This window comes from Mesoplodon bidens (genome assembly GCF_964165515.1).
Source record: "Mesoplodon bidens genome assembly, chromosome: X".
NCBI lineage: Eukaryota > Metazoa > Chordata > Mammalia > Artiodactyla > Ziphiidae > Mesoplodon > Mesoplodon bidens.
Genome location: NC_138163.1, coordinates 84,605,090 through 84,624,683, shown reverse-complemented (window position 1 = coordinate 84,624,683; position 19,594 = coordinate 84,605,090). Strand labels below are relative to the sequence as shown.

Sequence of the window (19,594 nt, the reverse complement as noted above, 5' to 3'; positions counted from 1 at the left end):
TGAACATAATAGGTACTCAGCAAATGAAACTTTTAATATTCTGTTTTCTCTTTTTCCACATTTTTATTATAATGCAGAAATGCCAATAAACTCGATATTTATTTTTTAAAATGAAAACTAAGATCACATAGCTAACAAATGGATAGGTCAAAATCTGTACCCAGATCCAGCCACCTAAAAGACCATGTGCCTAACTCCTATCAACTCTCCATAGAGAACCAGTGAGCCAAGGCGTTAGAAGGGTCATTACCAGGGATATAAGATAGTGGCAAAGACAAGGTAGAGAGGAAAGCTCAGAGTGTGCAATTACAAGAGTCTATGTGACCTTTATGATGGGGCAGGAGTGAATGGCAGGCAGGCCTGAAGCCTGAGCCTCTTGAAGGATGTTCCTGGGAAACTGACATTCACTTCACCTAATCTCGCAGTCCACAATCAGGAATGTGTTGGGATTGTTTTAGACCACTTACTCAATGCTAGCTGGCACCTAAGCAGCAGTCTACAGATAAGTTAGATGGGAAGCATGGCAGGAGGGTATGAAAAGTCCATGAGAATTTGAGAGGGTGACACTCATGCCTTGAAGTCTCCTCATTCTGCATGGGTGTCATCTTTTCAATCAACACCTCCATGGGAAGAACTCAGAGGGCCCTGGGAGCTGGCACTTCCCTTTGAAAGCACTCTGGGTTATGCCCTGCATTGTGAATCCTAGATCACTGGCAATGTTGAACATACTTTGAACCCTGGGCTCCAGGACAGCAGAGACTATTAAGAAACACCCTTTCATGTTCTGAAAAACAACTAAACCACAAAGGACCATCTCCATCCTCCCTCATGACTCCCATAAGACTCACAGATGACTTCCTTGTTTATCTGCCTCTATAATACCCCCAAGTTTCCTCCCTTTTCTTTAAAATATTCCTCATTAATGAAGGTTTTCCCTGTGGTAACAATCTGAATACAATGACCTCCTTAAACTAGCTACTGCACAGTTTTGGTACTTTGGATTTTATCATTTGAGTTGCACAGAAAGCATTGTCAAATCAAAAGAAATACTTAGCCTTCCCTGGGTTAAATCTGTATAGGTAAAATGTTTTAATACATATATTTCAGATATTATATGCTGTACAGGAAGCTCCTAGAAAATTGTCAATGCCCTCATTGTCCATGATATGTTTCTATTTATCAGAGTCCTGGTGCTACCTTGCCTGATATTACAAAACAGTATAGTGTCATCAGTTGCAATTTATTTTAAATGGCAACTTAATTATAACATTAATTCTTTAACTTGAAATCAGCATCTTCAAATCAGTGGTTTTAATTGGGCACTCATTTCTCTTACCTTTGGAATCTTATTAATATAGAGATGTTTAGGACTACTCCAGATTATTGTTTCTAATTTCATGATATTCTTAATTTATTCTTGGTATATTCTAACTATATGGTTGGCATATTATGCCAGTATAATTACCGTATATCTGAAGATTTTTTGTAAATATTGTATTCAACCATTTTTATAAATTAGATGTAATATCCACTCTTCTTTGGACATAGACATCATTATGTTTACAAATATTTTGTCCAATACCTTTTTTTGCATTAATTTTTATCTTGTCCTGCATACCACAGAAATAGTCACATGCCCTTGTCAGTTGCATTATTATTCTTATAATGAACTCTCATCATATCTTTCACTTTTGAAAATGACCAGTAGTAAGTTAGTCACAGCTATGTAAATTTCTTCCTCATCTATAGATACTTAATGTTTTATTCTAATGCATCCCTGAAAGCACTTGTAATTGTCTATAGGCCAGAGTACTTCATTGTTAACAAAGAAGGACTTTCTCAGAACCCCAGAGAAGAGGACTGTACCGATCCTTTTGTGTACAGGTTTCTGATGGCACCCTTTAAAGACCTTTGAAATCATACCAGTGAATTAAGTCAGGATTCTGAGAACTCTGAGAATCAGATGAATTCATGAGTTTGCTAATGCAAGGTCTAGTAAAACAAGAACTACTTAGGACTGAATGAACTAATGAAGGATGATTAAGGGTTTTGTTTGGAATATTACTGATGTTATAGTGTTCTATTTTTTGAATATATAAGGAACCCATTTCTCTTATGTTGTAAGTTATCTATAACTCATAACAGTTTAGAAGATTATGCTTTTGTAAGTTGAAATGAAATGACATTCATTTGTAAATGACATTTGTAAGTGACATTATCTCTGCCTAATCCCATCTAGGATTCAGAAACTCATATTATTCTTATTTCCATAATAATATAATTATTTACATAGGTTTAATTAGAGTCTGTCCTCTTTATTATCAGGAAAGGGTTGGAACACTGGTTTTTGCAACCAAGGCCTTACCTGGAATGACATATATGAAAATGATGCTCATTGAGTCAGATATGACCAGATACTTTTAAGGAGCAAGGTTGACTTTATGGAGCCAACAATGCTTACAAAGCCCTCACGGAGAAACCAGGCTGACACCTGGCTTACAGAGTTCTTGGCCTTATAGGTGAGTAAGGAAAGTCTCTTCCTGGCAGACCCAAAAACTTTAGGATATGCTGGGCATCTAGAGAAGAATTCACCCAAATTTTTAGGTACTTCAGGTGAAATCCAGTGGATAATTCTTGGCTTGGCTTCTTAGCCTCAAAAGGCTTTTAAAAGTTCAATCTTAGGGCCTCCCTGGTGGCACAGTGGTTTAGAGTCCGCCTGCCGATGCAGGGGACACGGGTTCGTGCCCCGGTCCAGGAGGATCCCACATGCTGTGGAGCGGCTAGGCCCGTGAGCCATGGCCGCTGAGCCTGCACGTCCGGAGCCTGTGCTCCGCAACGGGAGAGGCCACAACAGTGAGAGGCCCGCGTACCTCAAAAAAAAAGTCCAATCTTAGATTCTTTTTGAAAACTTCCAGCAAAGCAAACTTAAATAGACCCATATGGCAAATAATTATCCTTGTTATGAGTACAAATAATTAGGCCAAATCTCATGAGACCAGCCTTATTTTTTTAATCAAGAATATTTTTTCCTTGAGATTAACTTTCATCAAAAGGGAGAATTTTTGTGATTCAATGGAAAATGATGTATTGTCTATAGCACACCCTCTTGGATTATCAGTTTTGCCCTGTTCTTTGTCTTTGAGCTAGTTGAACTTCTGCATCTCTTGTTAATTGAGGGTAACTTATAAACATGCACACCCTGTCTTGTCTGGTTGAGATTTAAATGAATTCCTCCTCTTCTGTCAAAAAAAGTTTTGGTATCTATCTGTAAATTGAACTGGATCCAGCCACCTTTCCCAATTTGTAAATATTTAGCAAATTTTCAATCCCTTCTATTTTTTCCAATATTTAGTTATAATCCTCCAAACTAGCAATTCCAATTTTCCCCTTCCCATATGATCTGGAGTCATGGAGAACTAGGACCTGATGATCCAGATCCCTATAAGGATTCCAGGTCACCTTGTAATTGAACCTTTCCCCATGACATGAAGAAGACCTGTGAACTGAAACCCGGTGACTTGATATAAACCTCTAAGTGCTCACCACCACAGCAGACCATGCACTGGGCTAGAATTTTCCCTGGAAAACCACTGTCTGGACTAAGGAAGTTGGGTGAAATGCTCAATTCATATATGCCCTTATATGAAAGATTGCCAGGACTGTGGACAATGTCACAAAGAGGACTGACATCCCACCTTGAGAGCTTCAAGAAACTCCAATGAGCGGCACTACATAATCAAAAAAAATTTCCACCACTGACCCCTTAGAAATCACTGGATCCTCAGGGTTCAAATCCTGGCTCTTTTCTTTAATACAAACTTTTGTGTTAAACAACAAGGTCCTACTGTATAGCACAGGGAACCATATTCAATTCTTGTAACAAACCGTAATGGAATAATATGTAAAAGAATATATGTGTGTGTGTGTGTGTGTGTGTATATATAACTGAATCACTTTGCTGTACACCAGAAACTAACACAACGTTGTAAATCAACTATACTTCAATAAAAAATAATTTTTTTAAAAAAATTTAACTTTTATATTAATATTTTTCTTTTTCATTTAGGGTATACCTCTTCTTTTAGGATGTCTGATTTTCAGGACCCTAAAACAACTGACCTTTGCAACCTCAAAAGGTGGTCAGAAAAACACCAACAGAAGTCCCCAAGCAACTATTTCTTAAGCCCTGCTACAGCCCAATCAGTTTTATGATTGCCTGTGAGCTATCAGCAGTGAATAATATTCATGTTGAATAAAAGTTTGGGGGTTGGGGGGAATAGATAATGTAGAATTTTACCTGAGTCCTCTGCTCCTATAAAGCAGTAATGGTTGGCTGATGGAACTTTCTACCTGCAAGTTTGACCTTAAATCAATCTGCTTGTTCCACAAAGGAGTTTTTTCAAATATGTTATGATGACTAGACTAGAAATTTGATTTGCAGTCTGAGATTTAAAAACACTGCATTTTCTTTCTCCAGGCATAAACAAGAAAACTGATTCATTTCACCTAACACGGGTCCTGAGACTCTGGATCAACAAGCTCTCCAGGTAATTCTGATACAAAGCTATATTAGGAATAACTGAACTAGACCCCTGTAAACACTGACATCTCATTTTACATTTTCCTCGTGTAGTTAACGTGGGAAATATAGTTTCAAACTAACAGCTTTCTCCAAAAATTAGGTTCTACCACCTTCCTAGTAGGATCACCAGGCACTGAGACAAATGATTTATATACACCCTCTGATACATGTATTTATCTGATTTACTCCTCACAATTCTGGGAAGTAGGTTATACTGCCTACTTTACAAATGAGGAAAACAGAGACCCAACAAGCTCAAGTAATTTTGCCAAGATCTCATAGCCAATAAATAAAACTCAAATCTGAAGGAGATACAACACTACCTAAACACTTGGCATTTCATTTTGTTACTGGGCCATAGAGGTAGAGAAAAGGCCAGGCAATGCTAATTGAAAGCATAGATGTCGCACTCTAAAGCAGTGACAAATGTCATGGTCAGGGCAGTGAGATACTTCCTCCCACTTGTCTCTGTTGTACACAGACTGTGAGGTCCAAGAGCTGACCATCAAGGGAAGGAACTCTTCAAAGAAGCTTCAGGCTTTCCCTTACATCCTCTAGGAGTCACTACCATCTCTGTTACACAACTGGAATCTACAATGGGGTTAATGCTACTGATTACTTCTTGCAGCAACCATGAAAAATCTATTATGGTGAGAACTGCAAGGCCCTCTTCACATGTAATGTGAAATCTAAAAGTTCAGCCCAAAATTCCATCCTAACTGTACCTTTACCAGTTTTTCCACTGAAACAGAAGGGCCAGTAGTGCTGGCAATTGGAGGGCATGGCACACTCTGTTCTTTCCACTTCCAAAGCAACTGTTCTTTCCCAACAATAGCCTGCCAGTAGGATCTCGAAGATTGCTTCTCAGAGCCTCTAAGGAGCTTCAGTCTCAGCCGGTGGAGCATCGGTTGTTCACCTCACTAATACCACACGTCCCAGCTTTCAAAATGACAAAATCAACAAAGCCAATGACTATGACAGGCCATTGAAATTCTCAAAATCTCTTTTCAGTCCCCATCAATAAACGTCAGTTCATGAGTCAGCATCACTAAAAGCAATGGTCAGATGATAACTAGGAGTTTCTGGAATTGGCAGGCAAATGATAACTGAGTCAAAGGGTTACTGTAAAGCATACATTAAGAAGCAAATATGTCACAGCCAGCAGACATCCACAAGAACCTGGCAGCACCAGGGGGACTTTTTTTTTTTTTTTTTTTTTTTTGCGGTACGCGGGCCTCTCACTGTTGTGGCCTCTCCCGTTGCGGAGCACAGGCTCCGGACGCGCAGGCTCAGCGACCATGGCTCACGGGCCTAGCCACTCCGCGGCATGTGGGATCTTCCCGGACTGGGGCATGAACCCGCGTCCCCTGCATTGGCAGGTGGACTCTCAACAACTGCACCACCAGGGGAGCCTAGTCTGACATTTTTTAGTAGAAAAAAGACATATTTACGAAATTCCACATACCATGCATCTGCAATCTTCAAGGTTACCAATTGATAGGCAAGTAGTAGTTATTTTTAAGAAAGAAATATGTTTAGTTTGGGATGCTATAACAAAATACCATAGATTGGATGGTGTATAAACAATAGAAATTTCTCACAGTTCTGGGGGCTGGAAGTCCAATATCAGAGTGCCAGCATGGTTGGGTTCTGGAGTGTGCCCTCTTCCATCTTATAGACTGCTGATTTCTTGCTGTATCCTAACATGATGGAAAGGGGGCTAGAGAGCTCTCTGGGGTCCCTTTCATGAGGGCACTAAAACCATTCATGAGGGTTCTACCCTCATGACCTAATCGTTTCCCAAAGGCTCCACCTCCTGGTACCATCACTTTGGGGACAGGCTTTTAACATGAATTTGGGGGAGATACAAACATTCAGTCTGTTGCATTCCATCCCCTGCTCCATAAAATTCATGTCCTTCTCACATGTAAAATATATTAATTCCATCCCAACAGCCCTACAAGTCAACTCATTCCAGTATCAACTCTTAGGTCTAGAGTCCAAAATTTCATCTAAATATCTAAATCAAATATGGGTGAGACTCAAGGTACAGATTATACTGAGGCAAAATTCCTCTCTAGCTGTGAACCTGTGAAAACAAACAACTTATGTGCTTCCAAAATACAATGATGGGACATGCATAAGATAGACATTCCCACTCCAGAAAGAAAGAAGGAAGGAGTGATAGGTCCCAAGCAAGCCCAAAATCTAGCAAGGCAAGTTCCATATGATCTTAAGTCTTGAGAATAATGCTCTTTGGCCTGCTGCTCTGCTTTCTAGACCCACTGGCGCAGCAGTCTAGACTTCTGGACCCACTGGAGTAGCAACATCACCCCCACAGTTTGGTGGAGGGCTGCCCACACTGTGGCTCTCTGCAATGGCCCCACACATTTTGGCTCTCTGTCTGGAGGAGGCATGGGGAGAGAGGTTTGTGTGTATCCTTAGGATTCTGCAGAGTGGCCCTACCCCTACGCCTGGGGTGGGAGTGGCAGCCCTGATGATCTCTGAATCACCTTCAGGGTCCTTCTTCCCTTGTTTTGAAGAAGAATAGTGCAGGTTCACATTGCTCTATGGTCTGGTCCTATAGGATCTAATAAGTTTTCCTTCATTTTGTCTTGTTTTCTGTTTCCTTTAGTCCTAGCTGGCAGTGTTTCTGCTGGTATAATCCCATCTCTATTCCTAGGTTTTGTTGAGATGGTTGATTAAATCCATGGTTCACACCCACATTAATCTCCTTATCAAATTGTACGTCTACCATACCTTTAGTGCTTTCTTCCAAATACACGTTCTCATTTTTTGTAATATGGATAAATCTTTAAGTTCTGGTTCCTTTTTGCTTAAAACTTTCACCTTCTCTTCATTTCTCTCCTCTGACATTTTAGTATAAGCATTCAGGGTAAACCAAGCCACTCCTTTAACACTTGCTTAGAAACCACGTTAGCCAAATATCCAATTTCATTGCTTGCAAGTTTCACCTTCCAAAAAACACTAGAACACAAACAGTGCAGCCTAATTATTTGCCTCTCTATAACAAGGATCACCTTTCTCCATTGTCCCATAACATGTTCCTCCTCTCTGTCTGAGACCTCCTCAAAATGGACTCTACCATCTATATTTCTACCAATATTCTGTCCATGATTACTTAGGTATTGTCCAAGAAGACTGAAGCTTTCTCTACCACTCTTTCTTCTTTCAGAGCTCTCACCAGAATCACCTTTAAAATTCCATTCACAGCAATCTAGGCTTTCTCTGTCATGCACCTCAAAATTCTTTCAGCTTCTGCCCATTACCCAGTTCCAAAGCCACTTCCACATTTTTAGGTATCTGTTATAGCAGCACCCCAGACTTCTCAGTACCAATTCGTGTTTAACTGAGTTCAGGACGCTATAGCAAAATACCATAGACTGTGTGGCTTATAAACAACAGAAATTTATTTTGCACAGTTCTGGAGGCTAGAAGTCTGAGATCAAGGTCAGGTTCTCCTGAGAGCTCTCTCCCAGGTTGCAGACTGCCAACTTCTCACTGTATCCTCACAGGATGGAAAGAGGGTGAGAGAGCTTTCTGGAGTCTCTTTTATAAGGGTACTAATCCCATCCATGAGGGCTCCACCTTCATGACCTAATTACCTCCCAAAGGCCCCACCTCCTAATACTGTCACATTGGAGGTTAGAATTTCAACATATGAATTTGTGGAAGACACAAAAACATTCAGTCCATTGCAAGGTACAAAGTAACCAAACCTTATATTAATAATAATGATTAAATAACTAACATTTATTTAAGCACTGTGCACATGTGGCATTGATCACCTCATCCCCATATTACAGATGAGAAATGTAACACTCAGAGAGGTGAAGTCACTTGCCAAGGTTACACAGTTAATAAGCTTCAAAGCTAGAGTTCAAACTTGGACTATCTGACTCTCACAATATTAACTTTTAAATAAGCCATGCCCTTAGACCAAGATAGATTTGCAGAAGTAGAATGAAGCGGAGTGAATAAAGAAATAATCCAAATGCAAATGTCTGCCTCACTAGTTACACTGCCACATTTATCCAAAACATTAGTCATCAACCTCATAAAAATACTTATTGCAGTATTATTTATGATCATGAAAAATTGGAAATAAGCTAAATTTCTAACAACAGTTGAAGAGTATATAAAGTATAGCTCCTATAATAATGAAACTCAAATGCATCCGTTACTCATTCATTCAACAAACATGTATTGAGCATCTACTATATTGCTAGGTACTCCTCTACATGCTAGGGAAATAGTAATGAACAAAACAATGTTCTTGCCCCATCCAATGAAGCTTATGAAAATTTTTAAATGACATGAGAAAATACTTGATGAAATGTCAGGTTAAAATTAGATAAAATTATGTATTTAGTATGAACTAAATTACACATACACAAAACAGATACATGTACAAAAGAGAGTTAAAAGACAATATGCCAATACATCCAATACATTGCTTCTGTGCTGAAATATCTTATGATTAAAGGTAACTTTATACTTTTATATATTATTCATATTTACTGCAAAGAGCATTTAATATAATAATAATACATTTTATATTTTAGTTCTTGGGCTCATAAATATAATTGTTTTGGTGACATTAGATCATTCACACTATTTCTGTGCTCTCATCTAGCAAATGCTTTACACTAACTCTTGAATGTGGTACTCCAAGGACAATGGTGCTTCAAGGACAAAGGACAACCCTGCCTGAAAAAGTTTCAGCATTACAATCCCTACCCGACTCTTAGTCTCCCTCCCCACCATGTCACGATGGTTACAAAATTCCTGAGCCCACCTGGGCGACGCCCACCTGGGCAACTGGACCTGTCCCAAATAAGGAAAGGCATATGCCCTGCCCCACTCCCACCCTATAGAAGGAAGGTATATGTGCCTCGACCAATAAGTAAACTAAATTTTCACCTCGGACTATTCCTTTGTTTTCTGGCTATAAAAACTGATCAATAGCACATGTTCCGGCTCGACTCTCCCAGACTACTAGGAAGTCGGCCTGCGGTTCGGGGAGCGACCTTTCCCTCTAATAAATTCTACCTTCTTTACATTCTGCCTTGTGTCTGGAAATCCTTTTCTAACCCGCGTTCGGACCACGACAATTAACTCAGTGGTTACCAAGCTTTTTTTTCAATGGCCAGAGGGCAAATATTTGAGGCTTTGAAAGTCACGCAGTCTCTGCCACTATTACTCAATGCTGCCGTTGTACTACAAAATCACCCACAGACAATATTTAACTGTATTCCAGTTAAGCCTGTGTTCCAACAAAACTTTATTTACAAAAAAATGTGGCAGAGAAGATTGGCCCAAGGGCCATAATTAACTTCATAACAAACACAAAGTTCTTACTTCCACTGTTCAATCTCCTAATTGTAACATCCTTGAGAGATAAATATTAACCACATTTTACAGAGGACAAGACTAAGGCTCAGAGAGAGGAAATATCTTGTCCAACATCATGCAGCTCACAGAGCGAGTTATTAAGTTCAGCTCCCAAGAGAGATGCCAAATCTCCTGTTGCCTTAAAAGCTGTACATATATAAATGCTAATTTTAAACTTTCTCGGGGATTTTGTTCCTTAGAAGAACCTTACTCTAAATTATTTTGTGAAAAAAACAAACAAACAAAAATCACTCTTTATCCTTCACAAAAACATCTATTTTCGTGTGTTAGCTTCTTTAAAGAAAAATTCCCCTGCAGGCTGAGTCAAAGACCTCAATGGAGGTTTAAGGGATATCTTTTGATTGCTTTTGTGTGAGGAGGAAATGGGACTATGAGGGAATGTTTCTTTATGTTTCTTAAGCAGTCTCCCAGGAGCTTGGCACAACAGGGGACAGCAGGGAATAAAGATGCCCAAGTTTTCTATACCCACAGAACAAGGAGGCTGCTTTTTCTCAGACCTGATATGAGAGGCACATGGCCCTATGTAGCTGAAGACTTACCAATGTTAATCTCGTCATCAGTCAGAGTGTCTCCAATGAAATCAAACTGAAAGGACTGCAACGTTTGGGAAAATTTCTGAACAGCAGAGGAGTAATCTGTAAAGGAAGGGAAACAGGAGAAATGGTCAATACTGCTGGCTTTTGTCTGATTTCCTCATCTCTGTTAGAGCAGACAGGAGAAAAACAAAGGGAAGTGCTCCTAGCAGGTAGCAAATTGCATTGCAAGCCATTAAACCAAAAACCAGACCTTCAGTAGAAAATTTGAGCAACAAAAACCACACATTAAAGATGAAGTAGGGCAGCTTAGTGAAGTCCTTCGTTTAAGTCATGGTACATGTTTTATCTTCAATCCCTGTCCTATATGACCTGTTCTACCCAAAGCCTGTAAGACCTAAAGCTACTTAGTTGTACTCCTAAGAGACTCTCCTTAAGCTTTATTGAGTGCCTATTATGGACACTGGACTAGATGCTTTCTTACCTCTACCAAACAAATATCCACAATCATTGTACAAATAAAAAAAAAATAGCTCCAGGTTCCAGAGCTATCTGGAAGAGCTGGAACTAGAAGCCCGGTGGTCTGTCTGCGTCTCTAGGGCATTTCCCATGACAACATAGGTAGTAACAGCTGGACATTTTACACATTAACCAGATGGCAGCCTGGGTTAAGATACTACCTGGCAGAGTGAAAAATTTAACTTGCTCACAGAGCATTCACTAAGGGACCTAAAATAAGGAGATAAATGATGAAAAATTGAGGGTGGTATGGCCAGACAGATGTTTTTATTTTTGGTCAATGATTTTGAATTTTATTACAAAGAAGTTTAATGATGATGTAAAATTAAATCACAAATAGCTACCCTTTTGACAAATTATCCTTATTGAAATTTTTAAAATATGACTTTCACCAGTATATCCAGCCAAACCTCCAATCTTGCTACGCCAAGAGTGGTTCTCAGGCCAGCAGTATCATCATCACCTGGGAGCTTGATAGAAATACACATTCCCAGGTCACACCCCAGACCTACAAAATAAGCAACTGCATTTTTATACAATCCCTAGGGGATTCATATGCTCTTTAGAGGTTGAGGAGCACTGCTCTCACCAACTAAAGTAACACATTAAGACCATATTCTAGGAAAGATCAAGCTTCTTGGTAATTTTTGGTCCCCTTTTCCTATTTCTTCTTTCACTCCTTAGTTTCATCATCCCCCACCTTCATATCGATCAGATATACAAGCTACTGAAAGTTTCTGCTCTCACCCTAACAGAAAGGGATACAATGCAAACAACAGTACTTTCAATGAAAAGTTATCATGGTTAGGCTATCATGGTTAAACACAATAAAACATGCTTAGGCATTTGTCTGGAGCAGATAAACATGCCAAGAATTTTATTACCTTCTTGTCTATGTCCCATTTTCAGAAGTACTTATTTTTACTATTTAGATCCTTGACCCTCTGAACACATAATTGGCAATAATAATAACAACAATAACAATAATAATAATACTTTACAGAGATTGGAGACTGCAGACCAGGTTATCATTCCTTTTCAAATTTCCACATTTTAGAATCACATTTTCCACTTCAAATCGGGCCACATAAATGTGAGAGGAGCATGCACACCCTGCCTTCCACATTTCATCAGCAAAGAGAACACAGAACTGGTTCCATATCTGGTAAACTTTTCTCTGGCCTCTTTGGCCAGCAGCAAAAAACAAAAGCAAGGCCAGAGTTTCCCATGTGCTCCATTTTACTCAGGGAAATTAAATATAATATTCATTGTACTGTCCTTTCACAAATACCAGGATTTCGTAAATTGAGCTGAGCAAGGTACAGTTATAAATCACTCCTCAGAATTATATGAACATTTTAGAAACCACAAATATTATGATTTTCAACATTTACAGTATTTTGTAAGTAAAGGCATGGAGTGAGAAAGGAGTTATATTCATTCCCTTTCTCATTATTTGCACCAACACTCTTCTCCAGATTTCTCGGACTTCAAAACACTACCTTACACCTGCACAGAGCTTGAAAATGTTTATGAAGGACTTTGCACACTTTTCATTTACTCTTCCAAAGTATCTAAAGGTAGGTATTACTATCCTCACCTTATAAACAAACCCAAAAAATGAGACCATGAAGCAAATTACATGCACGAAAATACAAACACAAATTAACAGCTCTTCATGGAAAGAAGGTCTCATTTATTTGGCCTCTGTACTGAGGGAAATGCCAGGGAAGACATATATTTTAGATAAATGTGTTGGGTGACTTCTTGACTACAAAGAATCAACAGATAACCTAGAAATGCTTACCATGGATGGGACATTTATTTCCTTATCGTCCTAAAATTCACTGCACCACTCCAAACCATGTAAATTCATCCTTATATCCTCCCTGATACTGCCCCACCTCTGCCCACAAAGCCACTATCTCATAATTTTTCAAGCTGTTTTGTCAGTTCTCCCTCAATCACCTTCTTATTTATTCGTGTGCCTTCTATGATGTTTTTCCCTCATCTTTTCCTAACTCATTTTAGAATGTAGTTGGATAGTGCCTTTTAGGCAACTGAAGCTTCCGGGGAATGAGGCAGAATATAAACGGGATTGATTAGTTAACTAATTCATATTATATAGATCCCAATATGGTTTTTTATCACTATAGCTTTCTACAGAATCATATGGAATATCCTCTTTTATTTCCAACTTATTTAAGTCTGAAGGATGTCTTGGTAATTCATGAATCAGTAATTCATCCTTTTTGTTGCTAAGCAGTATCCTATTGTGTAAATATACAATAATTCATTCATTCACCTATTCAGGGACTTTTGCGATGTTTCTAGCTTTTCACTATAATGAATAAAAACTGCTATAAACACTCATGTAAAATTATTTCTGAGACATATGTTTTCACTTCTCCCAAGGAGTGCACCCTAGGAGCTCAGTGAATGTGTTTTATGGTTAGTTGGTAAATGTATATTAAACTATATAAGAAAAGGTTAAACTGTCTTCCAAAGCCATTGTACCATTTTGTATTCTTATCAACCATGTATGAGAATTTCAGTTGATCCACATACTTTCCAGCCTCTGGTTATTTACTTCCTAATTTTAATTTTAGCCATTCTAATGGGTGTGTAGTGGTATTTCCTGATGACTAATGCTGCTGAGTATCTTATCATGTACTTATTGGACATTTGTAATATTTTTTCTTATAAAGGATCTGTTCAAATTTTTGCTTGTTTTATGATTGAGTTGTTTATTTTCTTATTATTGAGCTATAAAATTTCTTTATATATTCTGGATCCAAGTTTTTTGTCACATATATATATATATATATATATATATATATATATATATATATATATATATCACAAGTACTATCTAAATTAACAAAAGCTTAACAATCTAAGGGCTGTATATTCAAAACAAAAGAGTGAATTTTTTATAAAAACAGTGAATTTTGTGATATATTAAGTTATCCTAATCAAATCACCTTCTCTCCAGCTCTGCAATCTCTGCAAGAACGCTAAAAACCAACAGCCTCACAACTAGAGTATCTATGAAAACCAACACTTTAGCAGCCACTGGAGAGGGCAGAAGCGGGTTGGAGGTTCACAAGGCCCCACTCTCAGAGAATGATTACTATTTGTCCAGTCTGACAGGAGAAAGCTCCATTCTTAGAGTTTGTCTTTGCTTCTCTTAATGCAAAGTTCATTCTGTGTAAACTATGCTGCCATTGGAGCATTTATAAAAATAATCATCTGAAATTGTTTAAGACTGTGGTGACCTGAAGTGATGTACAAATTGGACTTATAAACTGGCTGAACAAAACACCTGCTAAGAAAAAAAAAAAAGAATGACAAATTAGAGAAAGACATACCCATAGGGGTCTTTGCAAAGGTGAAAACTATTCCAAGAAATCTAGAAAGACACTTAAATGCAAAGAAATGTATGCACACTCTGGGTTGTGTGTCTGCCCACAGAAGACTTAAAAAGGCCTTAATCTCTCTCTTCTGCCTGAATTTGAGGCCCTGTACAAGCAGGGAGAGAATGGTAAGGCAACGTTGTAAATTTATTGCCCAAATGTTGAAGGCATGCCTTAAAACACACACAAAGCCTTGCAGCAAAAGCTGGAAGACTTGCTGGTTAAAATTGTTTAACAAAATCACTGTCCAATCATTAGCAGAATACTAAGCTAACCTATCAAAGACTTCAGTGGCTTCACACAACACCAAGTACAGACTTTAAGACAGATATAGTCCAGGAGGTCAAAAAAAAAAAAAAAGAACAATAAGACTTACTTATAAAACACCCTGGGAGGGAGACAGGATCTAGTTTTCAGAGTTGTCACAATGCACCCTTTCCAACAAGAAATTACAAGACACACAGAGAATACTGCCCCATACTCAAGAAAAAAAAAAAAAAGGTTATCAATAGAAACTATTAAGGAGGAAGCGCAGACATGGGACTTTCAAAAAAATTTTGAATTAACTATTTTAAATATGTTCAAAGAATTAAACTATACCATGCCTAATAACTAAAGAAGAGAATGAGAATGATGTGTCACCAAATAAACAATAACAATAGAGGGCTGGAGATATTTTTAAAAGAGCCAATTAAAACTTCTGTAGTTAAAAAGTACAAGGAATCAATAGCAAAGACCAATAAAACTAAAAGCTGGTTCTTTGAGAAGGTAAACAAAATTGATAAACCATTAGCTGCACTCATCAGGGAAAAATGGGAGAAGACTCAAATCAAAAGAATTAGAAATTGAAAAGGAGAAGTAACAACTGACACCACAGAAATACAAAGGATCATGAGAGATTACTACAAGCAACTATGTGCCAATAAAATGGACAACCTGGAAGAAATGGACAAATTCTTAGAAAAGCAAAACCTTCTAAGACTGAATCAGGAAGAAAGAGAAAATATAAACAGACCACTCACAAGCACTGAAATGGAAACTGTGATTAAAAATCTTCCAACAAACCAAAGCGCAGGACCAGATGACTGCACAGACAAATTCTATTAAAAATTTAAAGAAGAGTTAATACTCATCCTCCTCAAACTCTTCCAAAATACAGGAGAGGGAGGACCACTCCCAAACTCATTCTATGAAGCCACCATCATGCCGATACCAAAACCAAACAAACATGTCATGAAAAAAGAAAGTTACAGGCCAATATCACTGATAAACACACAAACGAAATACTAACAAACAGAATCCAACAGCACATTAAAAGGATCATATAAAATGAGCAAGACGGGATTCCCCCCGGAATGCAAGGATTCTTCAATATATGCAAATCAATCAATGTGAAACAGCATATTAACAAACTAAAGGATAAAAACCATATGACAATCTCAAGAGATGCAGAAAAAGCTTTCAACAAAATTCAATACCAATTTGTGATAAAAACTCTCAGGAAACTGGGCATGGAGGGAACCAAACTCAACATAATAAAGGCCATATATGACAAACCCACAGCCAAGGTTATTATCAATGTTGAAAAACTGAAACCATTTCCTCTAAGATCAGGAACAAGACAAGGGTGCACACTCTCACCAATATTATTCAACACAGTTTTGGAAGTCTTAGCCACAGCAATCAGAGAAGAAAAAGAAATAAAAGAATCCAAATTGGAAAAGAAGTAAAACTGTCACTCTTTGCAGATGACACGATACTATATATAGAAAATCCTAAAGATGCCACCAGAAAACTACTAGAGCTAATCAATGAATTTGGTAAAGTAGCAGGATAAAAAAATAATGCACAGAAATCTCTGGCATTCCTATATACTAATGATGAAATATCTGAAAGTGAAATCGAGAAAACACTCCCATTTACCACTGCAACAAAAAGAATAAAATATCTAGGAATAAACCTACCTAAGAAGACAAAAGACCTGTATGAAGAAAATTATAAGACACTGATGAAAGAAATTAAAGAGGATACAAATAGATGGAGAGATATACCATGTTCTTGGATTGGAAGAATCAACACTGTGAAAATGACTCTACAACCCAAGGCAATCTACAGATTCAATGCAATCCCTGTCAAACTACCACTGGCTTTTTTCACAGAACTAGAACCAAAAAAATCCACAATTTGTAATGGAAACACAAAAGACCCCGAATAGCCAAAGCAATCTTGAAAACGAAAACGGAGCTGGAGAATCAGGCTCCCTGACTTCAGACTATACTACAAAGCTACAGTAATTAAGACAGTATGGTACTGGCACAAAAAGAGAAAGATAGATGCATGGAACAGGATAGAAAGCCCAGAGAGAAACCCATGCACATATGGTCACCTTAGTTTTGATCAAAGAGGCAAGAATATACAATGGAGCAAAGACAGCCTCTTCAATAAGTGCTGCCGGGAAAACTGGACATCTCCATGTAAAAGAATGAAATTAGAACACTTGCTAGCACCATACACAAAAATAAACTCAAAATGGATTAAAGACTTAAATGTAAGGCCAGACACTATAAAACTCTTAGAGGAAAACATAGGCAGAACACTCTATGACATAAATCACAGCAAGACCCTTTTTGACCAACCTCCTAGAGTAATGGAGGTAAAAACAAAAATAAACAAATGGGACCTAATGAAACTTAAAATTTTTGCACAGCAAAGAAAACCATAAACAAGATGAAAAGACAACCCTCAGAATGGGAGAAAATATTTGAAAATGAAGCAACTGACAAAGGATTAATCTCCAAAATATACAAGCAGCTCATGCAGCTCAGTATCGAAAAAATAAGCAACCCAATCCAGAAATGGGTGGAAGACCTAAATAGACATTTCTCCAAAGAAGACATACAGATTGCCAAAAAACACATGAACAGATGTGTAACATCACTAATCATTAAAGAAATGCAAATCAAAACCACAGTGAGGTATCACCTCACACCAGTCAGAATGGCCATCATCAAAAAATCTACAAACAATAAATGCTGGAGAGGGTATGCAGAAAAGGGAACCCCCTTGAACTGTTGGCGGGAATGTAAATTGATACAGCCACCATGGAAAACATTATGGAGGTTCCTTTAAAAACTAAAAATAGAACTACCATACGACCCAGCAATCCCACTACTGGGCATATACCCTGAGAATACCATAATTAAAAAAGAGTCACATACCACAATGTTCATTGCAGCACTATTTACAATAGCCAGTACATGGAAGCAACCTAAATGTCCATCGACAGATGAATGGATAAAGAAGATGTGGTATATATATATACATATATATATATATATATATATATATATATATATATATATATATATATATATACAATGGAATATTACGCTGCCATAGAAAGCAAAGTAATTGAGTTATTTGTAGTGAGGTGAGTGGACCTAGCCTCTGTCACACAGAGTGAAGTAAGTCAGAAAGAAAAAACAAATACTGTATACTAACGCACATATATGGAATCTAAAAAACTGGTACTGATGAACCTAGTGGTGGGGCAGGAAGAAAGATGCAGATGTAGAGAACGGACTTCCGGACACGCAGGGGAAGGGGAAGCTGGGACAAAGTGAGAGAGTAGCACTGATAATATATACACTACCAAACGTAAAGTGGATGGCTAGTGGGAAGCTGCTGCTTAGCACAGGGAGATCAGCTCGGTGCTTTCTGACAACCTCGAGTGGTGGGATAGGGAGGGTGGGAGGGAGACGCAAGAGGTAGGGCATATGGGAATAAATGTATACATATAGCTGATTCACTTTTTTGTACAGCAGAAGCTAACACAACATTTTTGTAAAGCAATTATACTCCAATAAAGATATAAAAAGTACAATAATAAGTAAATAAAAATTTTACTACAATGGCTTAAGATTAAATTTCAGCATGCAGAAGAGTCAGTGAACTTGAAGACAGGTCAATTGAGATAATCCAGTCTATGAAACAGAAAGAAAAGAGAATGAAGAAACATAAACAGAACCTCAGAGACCTGTGGGACACCAACAAGAGTGACACTACACACATAGTGGGAATCCCAGAAGAGGAGAGAAAGAAAGGGAAAGAAATAACATTTGCCACATTTGATGAAAAACATTAATCTGTACTCCCATCAAGCTCAACACACTTTAAGGAAGACAAACTGAAACACACACACACCTAGAAACATCACAAACTACTGAAAGAAAAAGAAAGAGAAGCTTAAAGAGAAGAAAAATTGACTCATTATGTACAAGAGAGAGCCTCAATAAGATTAACAGCTGACTTTTCATCAGAAAGCACAAAGGCCCCAAAACAGTGAAGTGACATATTCAAAGTTCTGGGGGAATAAAAAGTATCAAAAATACTCTATATCTGTCAAAATTAATCTTCAAAAATGAAGAAAAAATTAAGATATTCCCATATAAACAGAAACTGAAAGAATCTGTTGTTAGCAAAAGTGCATTACGATAAATACTGAAGGGAGTCTTCCAGGTGAAAATCGAAGGACAGTAAACAGTAACTTGATCTACATGAGGAAGTGAATGCCACCAGCAAAAGAAATACACGCAAATACAGAAGATAGAGTAAATGTATTTTGTTTGTTAGTCTTTTCTCTTTATGTATGAGTCAAGAGAAAACTGTGCATAGCAATAGTTATAAAACTATGTTGATGAAATTATAATGTATAAAGTGTAACTTGTATGAAAATACTAGCACAAAAGAAAGGGGAGGTAACGTAGCTATATTGGAGAAAAGTTTTTATGTATTACAGAATTCGTATTAATCTGTCCTACATTATTAAGGTTAGATATCAATTGTATTTCCCAGAACAACCAATAAGTAAACAGCTGAAAATATATAGTAAAATAAATAGCAAACTAAAATTGTCTACTCGAAAATCTTTTTTACACAAAAGAAGACAATAGTAGAAGAATAGAAGAATAAGAGAGATACAAGGCACACCACAAATAAATAGCAAAATGGTAGATGTAAATCCCACCTTGTTAATATTAAATTAAACATGAATGTACTAAAAATTCCAATCAAAGCCAAGGAGTGGTAAAATAGATTTATAAATTAAA

At 37.7% G+C, this 19,594-nt stretch overlaps 1 protein-coding gene across 4 annotated transcripts in view; it reads right to left on the bottom strand.

Annotated features, from left to right (window-relative positions):
* The window catches only part of OPHN1 (oligophrenin 1), a 643,672-nt gene that overhangs the window by 414,929 nt on the left and 209,149 nt on the right, over nucleotides 1-19,594 (bottom strand). For all 4 annotated transcript variants that reach the window (XM_081222445.1, XM_081222448.1, XM_081222447.1 and 1 more), the window contains exon 3: nucleotides 10,558-10,653. In XM_081222445.1, coding sequence (XP_081078571.1) covers nucleotides 10,558-10,653 — 96 coding nt within the window. The remainder of the gene's footprint in view (nucleotides 1-10,557; nucleotides 10,654-19,594) is intronic.